An 8,404-nucleotide genomic window follows, 5' to 3' on the forward strand; every position below is an offset into this window, starting at 1 on the left:
GCTATATCCATCTTATTCATTTTGTCAATGCAAGGTAGATATTTAATATATGCGAATTTGCCATTTGTACTATTTTATGGCTGATGTGTTTTAATTAATAAGATAATAAACCACAAATTACGATCATTTTAAGATAGCCTGAGGGGAAATCCATAGGCTATTTATTTGTGTTAAACGTGAGTAAAACATATCCTTATTTATTTTCTTAATAAAAGTTCAAAGTTTAATGTTTTTTTTTGTTTTTTTTCCATTAGTAATAATGAGCCATAAGCATGCATTTAAAGTAAGGGGAAAATCCAAAAACCTTACATTTATTTGTGTTACAATGTGGGTACATCAGTCTTATTCAGTGGCGTAGCGAGTCAGTCTCAGGCCCATATGCAAAAAATGTGTACGGCCCCCTCCCCCCCAAATGTTATGGGCTCCAACTCGGTTAACTTAACTTAGGCCCTATTGTTGATTTTTCTCAAGTAAATAAAGTTCCATGAATCGTGACTATTCACAAGCTGTTTTATCTAGGGTAGGCTATAGGCTAATGCTTGGAAATGTTGATTAAAGTTTCCAAGTCCATTCATTATTTGTAGCACGTAAGCCACCTGCAGCTTTGTGCTTGTTACTACAAAGTCTCAGCCTTCTGTCAATTTTATGATAAAATACAAACAAACATTTTTTTACGCTCTTTAATTTGTAGTGAGATAATTCGTCTCAGTTCAAGCTGCATATGAATCAATTATATTTTCTTCTTTAATATTTGCAGCACGAAATAAACATGAATATGTGAATGCATGTTGAAAAAAATCAGAACAACACGAATGTCTCATGAATCGATCAATCAGAGTTTTAAAAAAAGTCAAAAGAATCACGGATGCCACGGACTTTTTCTTTTTTTGGAGAAGTAGGCCTATGGGTGGAATTTTCACATTATATAACATGATTTTATTATCGTAATTTTAACTTTATTCTTAAAATATTATGACGTTAATCTTATTTATTTAGTTATTTTTAAACGTGGCACAAAAATGCTGCCATATAGGCTACTGATTGCAAACACAATTTTTTACACAAAACAAAAAGCAAGTAATCACTCTGGCGCCTCAATGTCCTGCAGAGCGTGCTTTAGCTTCCACTCTCCGCACAAACGATTGGATATGCACCTAACAGCGCTCATTTATCTAGGTTAAATGTTTAAATTAATACAGTGAAATGCATGGTGTTTTATGTCTGTTTATTTTAGGCAAGTCGTGTTGGTTTGAGAAGTCTAAATTGATCCAACATAATTAAGCTGTTGGACAAGGGCCGTGCAGGGCTCTATTTGTTCCCTCGTTGCCCCCAAACTGCCCGGGACCATATGCACCTGCATACCCTGCATGGACGCTACTCCACTGATCTTATTTGTTCTTATCTGTTCATAAAAGTTTTATGTTTAATATAAGCGGCTTTGTCATTGTAGCATTGTTGATGTTGTGTGTGTGTGTTTTTCATTAAGAGTAATATTGAATCAACCTTAAGAATTAATTTTGTTTCAAGAATAGGAAAGACCTATTAGACCTAACGTTAGAAAGACCTAACGTTAGTTAAAGATCAAAATAAGCGCTACAGATGTGAGAATGCGAGATTTGTTGCTGCTGAGAGGTAGACGCTCTCGCTCTTTCTCTGCTGTCTGTAGAAATTGTTGTTAATTCTTAATTTGGGAACGGCAGAGACATGTTACAGGTTATAATATAATCCAAAAATCATGGCAACAAATGATTTTTTAAGTCAGTTTAATACGTTTAATCAGTTGAAACGACTTTCACAGTCAATTTGATTCAACTTAACTCATATTTAACTGTTTAAATTTAAATTAATTTGAATGAATATACTAATTAATCAAATTAATATTATTTATTTTGTATTACATATTGTTCATTCATTTATTTTTAACACTGCACTTTTTTATTTTTAGCACTCAAGGGGGTGCTGCAGCACCCTCAGCACCCCTACTTCCCGCGGTAATGATTAACGTCTCAGGTTACTTATGTAACCATGGTTCCCTGAGTAGGGAACGAGACACTGCGTCCTCTAGGTTTCCCATAGCGACCCCTAGAGGACGCAGTTCGAAGTTCCCATGAAAGGGAACATTACTTTTCGATCCAACCTCATCTACAGAAGAAGTGAGTGTAAGGGTTTTTTATGAATCTTTGCAAATCACCTTTAGTAATAATGGGCTAATTAGCAAGTTTCACGATGAATCACTAAAGTAAACAGTCTCTCTGAGAGCAGCTCGGAAGAGAGGGGCGGGGCCTGCAGAGCTTATTAACATTTAAAGCAACATGGACTATAATGGCTTGATAAAAACAGAGGTTTTGACAGGTTTAAAAAGGTGTTTTTTACACTAACATTGAGAAATTTTAACCAAAGTATGTTATAGACTTTTAATTAAGACCCTAAAGAATCATATCAACTTGTGCAAAATGAGCATCCGATGACCCCTTTAAAAAGTCTTAAATTTGATCTTAGAAATCCTGCAGAAACCCTGTGAGAGGAAAGAAAATAAACTTTTTTGTGATAAAAGAAAGTCTTAATTATGATTTCGGGAGGTCTTAAATTTGGGGATGGAGAGACAAAAAAATTCTCAAAGTTTATTGTGGTGATTAAACTTCAAAAGGCCATGATTTCATTAAATAAACATGATCGCTAATAATTGATTAATGGTTTAAGGCTGAAATGTGAAGTTTGTTTTATAAAACTTTGTTTTTGTGAAAACCTGTATATGAACTGTAAATCATGCTTTTTACAGTCTTCTTAGAGTTTAATATGGAACCATAGACATTGCCCTTCCCCGCTGGTATGGTATTAGTTTTATTTGTGCAGGTCTCAAAAAAGGTCTTAAAGTCTTACATTTGAGCTTAAAAATCCTGCAGATACCCTGTAAATTGGGGTGCCATTTTAGATAAAGCTGATGAAGTGACTGATGCCTTTTATTCTTTTATATTGTAGCACTGGGAGTTATTCAGCCCAGAAGCTGACCTTCAACACATTTTTGGAGTGTTAGAAAATGTTCAGGAATTGCAAGCAGACTTTTAATACTTAATGACAGGTAATGTTTACTGCATAAATATTTGTAAGTTTTTACTCTTTAAATAAACCAAGTGTGATTATACGTTGCATTTTCAGTTATAGATCAGTACCCCACTGATGCTTATCTTTATGTTTTAGGGGTTTGCGTTGCTCCTGGGAAGGGTTAGCATTGCTGGACAGCATCTTACCCACAATGCTGCTTGAATTAGAGATGTTTTTCAAAAAGCAATACACCAGCAGAAAGACAGACCTCCAGAGAGACAGATGACCGTTTGCAACAGAGAAATATGAGAAAGAGATTGCACACAAGGCAATAGGTAATAAGGTAAAAATGAAAAACTCTCCCATGAGGAGAAACACGTATTCTTGAAGAATGAACATGGGTCAATGACGTGACAATTTTTTGTTATTTAGTAATTTATTCACAAATACAGTGTGTTCTTTTCTATGATGAACATGTTTTTAATTTCTGAATTAAGGGTAAATATATAACATAGGGTAAATATGAGAATGTTATGATCTTCATATAATATTGAAGAAAATTTTTTTTATCCTTGAATGGAAAACAATATTTAATGTTCGCGTGAAATAGAAAATTACCCTGTTATGAATTCATGTGAACAATTATCCCGTGCATATGCTTCATTTTTTTTAAAAAGCTTTTTGACTTTAATCAAAATGTCATAACTGCCATTGAAAATGACAGATTTCTCTCTGGTGACGTATGAAGGACATCTCCAATCATTTACTGTAGTCCACTTAAACAACACCCACAACTCAAAGTCCAATCAACAGCTATACATTTTTTTTCCTTTGGTATTAATTTGTTGTACTCTGATGTACGTTACAGCATGGAAGAGAAGATCTGCTGCTACTTCCATTTAATTACTTTTTATATTGAAAAATAAAAAAGAATATATGATAAACTTAAGATGTGAATTCAAGGTGTATGGAAAAAATAGTATTTTTACTTGGTTACATCACATGACACACATTCAGGAATCTGTGAAAAGATGAACACAGTAAACCAGATTATTGCCTTCTCTGATCTATGACATTTGATGTGATGTTATCCCCTATTATCTTGAGTAATTTGGCATAGAAGTGATTTCTCATCATTGCATCTGCCAGTTGAAGTTGCTTTTTTCCAAACCACCCACCTTATCAGTTAGAGAGAAGGTCACTGAATAATCATGAATTGTTTATTTTGCTCCCTATTCACAGCTCTTATTTCTTGTTTAGGCACAATTAAAATATATTTAATTAGCTTAGTTATAATTTTGAAAGTTATTAATGTAGTTCAGATAACATTTAATTTTTCATTTCATTTCAAGCTATTCGTTCCAAACCTGTATGAGTTGCTTTCTTATGTTGAACACAAAATAAGATATTTTGAAGATTGCTGGTAATCAAACAGTTGGTGGTTGCCATTGATTCCATAGTATTTTTTTCCTACTATGGAAGTCAATGGCAACCACCAACTGTTTGATTACCAGTAATCTTCAAAATATCTTATTTTATGTTCAACATAAGAAAGCAACTCATACAGGTTTGGAACGATATGAGGGTGAGTAAATGATGACAGAATTTTAATTTTGGGTGAACTATCCCTTTAAACGAGCGCTTCGCTATTCATGGTACTGAACGCCTTTTGCGTAACGCTACCAAACAAATAGTTATGCAAATATCAGTGTATGCATCAAAACGTTTGTGCTATGCTTACTTTTCCTACAGTTAAAGTAGTTTATCATTTCTCTGTAGGCATATTTATCCCTGGATTCATGAATATTCAAAGTCTAAAGGGAATTAATAATGTATAATGTATATTATGCAAAGCGTGACTGTACGGTATTGTCAGGGATTCACACATAAGAGTGCGTGGGCGCGTTTTCTTACTAATATGAGAGAATTTTACGTTAGCATAGCGATGATGACTCAAGCCACTGCAGATGATGAGGATGGCTTCGCCACCCACACCTTTCTTCCCGTTGTTCACCCATAAATGGTAATACTGTGAGTACACTGGTTTCTACTTAAAGCAGAGTCGTGATGCTGTCTGTGCAAAACAGGTGAGGCTGGGGACACGGTATAAATATAGCTCGGCTTATGAATATTAATTAGGTGACGCTACATTTTCTCAGTTCTTCCCGATTTGTGTCACAATCCTTCAGAAATCATTCGAATATGTTGATTTGGTTTAAGAGGAATCATTTCTTATTAGCAGTGTTCGAAATTTCTACAACTGGACGGGACATTGTTTGCAAGGACCCCGAGTTCTAGAACAAACTCATGTATTTTGAGAAAAAAACGAGTCAGTGTTTTTAGAGACAACTTTTTTATTGTCTGTAATACAAGACAAAGTGGAAATAAATTTGAGGTAACAGGTATATTTTCAAGAAAAAAGGCGTGTCGCTGTGCCTTTTATAGTTAGTATAAGAAATGTGGAAACAAATTTGAGGTAATACATTCACTATAAAGAAATCATGCATACTCGCTTTACAAAATGTCCCTATTGGAAAATGCAGTTTAAGCTGGTAGGTGTGTTTTGGAACTGTTTTAGCTAGTCAAAACTAGCAGTTTACACCAGCTAATGGCCAGTTTAGACCAGTTACACTGAAAAAAATGGTAACCTGAAAACGGTAACATCTAGGCTATAGGCATATTGACCGGTTTTCAAGTCAACTATATTAATTAACACTAATGAATCAGCCTAAATGCATTCATTTCTACCAACAAAACTCATGTTTTTTTGGTAGAAATAGCTCTTTAAGGTAACAATTGAAGGTTACCACTTTCTACAGTGTGGTTAACCAGCCACAGTGTTCTAAAAAAACACTAATATGACCAGCCAATAGCTGGTTTGTTGCTGATCCACCAGTTTCTCAACTAGGTTACATCAGATAATGACCACTTTTGACCAGCTATACCATCTTAAGCCCGATTTTCCAACAGGGTTATAATAAATACATTTCACAAATATTTTGTCAATGTGTAGAATCTGTCCTCTGGTCCAGCCAGGGGCTTACAGAATATAATAATTCTTACATAGTTGAATAATTATTATTCATAGGTTTGAAACAGAGTCCCTAGCGTTACTCTATTACTGTATTTGACACCTCTCAATAGGTGTACTTCGTTTAGGGGTGCTCGGGCCCATCACGCGCCGCAGATCGCTACTGAAACTCGGTCTGCGGGCGAGCGGATGCACCGCGCCACACGGCTCATGCATGGCTCTTTTGTTTCTCTTTCTACTGCTCAGCGTTTGATACGTGTGGATGGAGATATCTCGATGGAGAGAGGGTCTGGTCTCTGTGGGGAGCCCTCCCAGCAGCGCCAGGGCCTCAAACATCTCCTCCAGGTTGGTGCAGTCTTTAGCAGACACCTCAAAGAGGACACTGTCCTGGCAGATATCGGAGTGCTGCGCACCCCTCGAGGTGTTTAAGTCAGTTTTATTGCCACAGATAATAATCGGAAGCTGTCTGTTTTCTTTGGACTTGGTTAGCTTGGATTTGGCAGTGAAAATCTCCTCGCGTAATGAGCAGATCTCCGTGAAAGACTCTCGGTCAGTCACGCTGAACACCAGCAAGAATATGTCACCTGTTGAGGTCAAAAAGCACGTGAAATGAGAACTCTGCAAACCTGAGGCTATAATTTAACGAATTAAAAATTAAATAAGTAAAAACACGGTGCACATACTGACCTGTCAGAATAGACAGTCTTCGCTTGGCAGGAAAGTCTCTCTCTTTGGACGCGTCCAGGATGTCTAACTGGTATCTCTCGCCACGGATGTGGTACAGTTTGCTGTGAAAGTCTTCGGTCGTTGGCTCGTACTGTTCGTCGAATCCATCATCACCCAAAAAACGGCGTATAATCGCCGTTTTACCCACATGGGGGGCGCCGAGCACAACTATGCGCCGGTAATGACTGGGTTTTACGCTGACCAGCTCGTCGTTTTTACTCTCATATTTCATGTGCTTTGTTTTATGGAGCTGAGGCGTGGAGAAAGGATCCAGAGATCTCCGGGGTTTGCGTTCAGACGACGAGGGTCGCTTTCCAGTGCTGGCGGAGCGCACTACTCGCGCCTTTGGCTGTGGAAGTCTCCAGTGCGACGCGCACTGCAAATGCATATCAACTATTGCGGTGCCTTCGGAATGATAGCTGCAGTAGGAGAGCGTCGCGGTGCCATCAACTGAAAGAAGAGCTTTATCAGTTGTGTTCACCTCCATGCCCCTTGCTGGTATCATCCAGAAAGGCTGGTACTGTGGTCGGCAGGACGGCGGCGCAGCACCCCGTGCTCTCGGTGCAGTGAGCTGTACGCGGTTCCCGCAGTGCTTTTTATATGCTAATGATGGATGTGTAGTCTCGTGTGGTGCGTCATTAAACGCTTTGGGTTCGTCTGGTGAATCTGAACAATTCTGCTGCCTATTTAAGGTATTGCCCACCGCAGTGTTACTTGGATCTGGGCCATTCTTATGTAGAGCTACAGAGTATTGTCAGTTAAATGCAGCTATAATACCGACTTAGATCCTACTTATCATTACTGATGAAGTAAAAAGTATTAATTTTCTAGCTTAATTTGGACAGAAAGATGCTTGACAAATTTAAGAATACTGTAAAAACTGGTAACCTGCTGTTATCCATTTCGCCCATAAAATGAATTTTGTTTGTAAATTAATGTTTATAATGAGGGTATATATATATATATATATATATATATATATATATATATATATATATATATAATATATTGAAATGAAAATGACAACATCGTTTTATAAAGTATATGCGTTCATATGTGCTTTATTTTCACTGGAGGAAACCTGTGTGAAGGGTGAACGCAGCGAAAACTTGGGCTACAGTAGATGGGGAACCGATTGCTCCCCCATCAGGGGCGGACTGGGACAAAAATTCAGCCCTGGCACTGTAGCCACACCGGCCCATATTACCACACCGACACAGCCCCACCCACGGACACACACATACACTACTTACATTTGTGTACAGATGGGGAAATAATATAAGCAATACCATATACTGTATGTAACAGATATTTAAACATTTAATGTATGTGTCTGGCAAACAATGCTTACTACTTTTTAAAGAGCACACGTTTATAACAAATTTACACATACAGTAAAAACAAAAGAAAAAGAATCTGAGGATGTTGTAGAGTCTGTGTGCTGTCTGTTTATGCCATTTGTCTGCTGTTACTGTCATTCTCTACAGTATGTTGTTCTTTATTGTCACTGTCTGTCTGTTGGGCTTTTCCTACCTCTACCACACTCCTCCCTGTCTCTGCTAGGCCTACTGTAGCATCCTTCCTCACAGCACTGGTGTTGAAAGA

The 8,404-nt window shown here is 37.4% G+C and overlaps 1 protein-coding gene across 1 annotated transcript; it reads right to left on the reverse strand.

Annotated features, from left to right (window-relative positions):
• Window positions 1-6,160: 6,160 nt before the first annotated feature.
• Window positions 6,161-7,286, reverse strand: rasd2a (RASD family member 2a). Its single transcript, XM_016273486.1, has 2 exons — window positions 6,761-7,286; window positions 6,161-6,657 (listed from the first exon to the last, which is right to left on the reverse strand). The coding sequence occupies exons 1-2, from the start codon at window positions 7,284-7,286 to the stop codon at window positions 6,161-6,163; spliced, it is 1,023 nt and encodes a 340-aa protein (XP_016128972.1).
• Window positions 7,287-8,404: the final 1,118 nt, after the last annotated feature.

The sequence above is a fragment of the Sinocyclocheilus grahami genome, unplaced genomic scaffold (genome assembly GCF_001515645.1).
Source record: "Sinocyclocheilus grahami isolate Dianchi unplaced genomic scaffold, SAMN03320097.WGS_v1.1 scaffold5.1, whole genome shotgun sequence".
Taxonomy (NCBI): domain Eukaryota; kingdom Metazoa; phylum Chordata; class Actinopteri; order Cypriniformes; family Cyprinidae; genus Sinocyclocheilus; species Sinocyclocheilus grahami.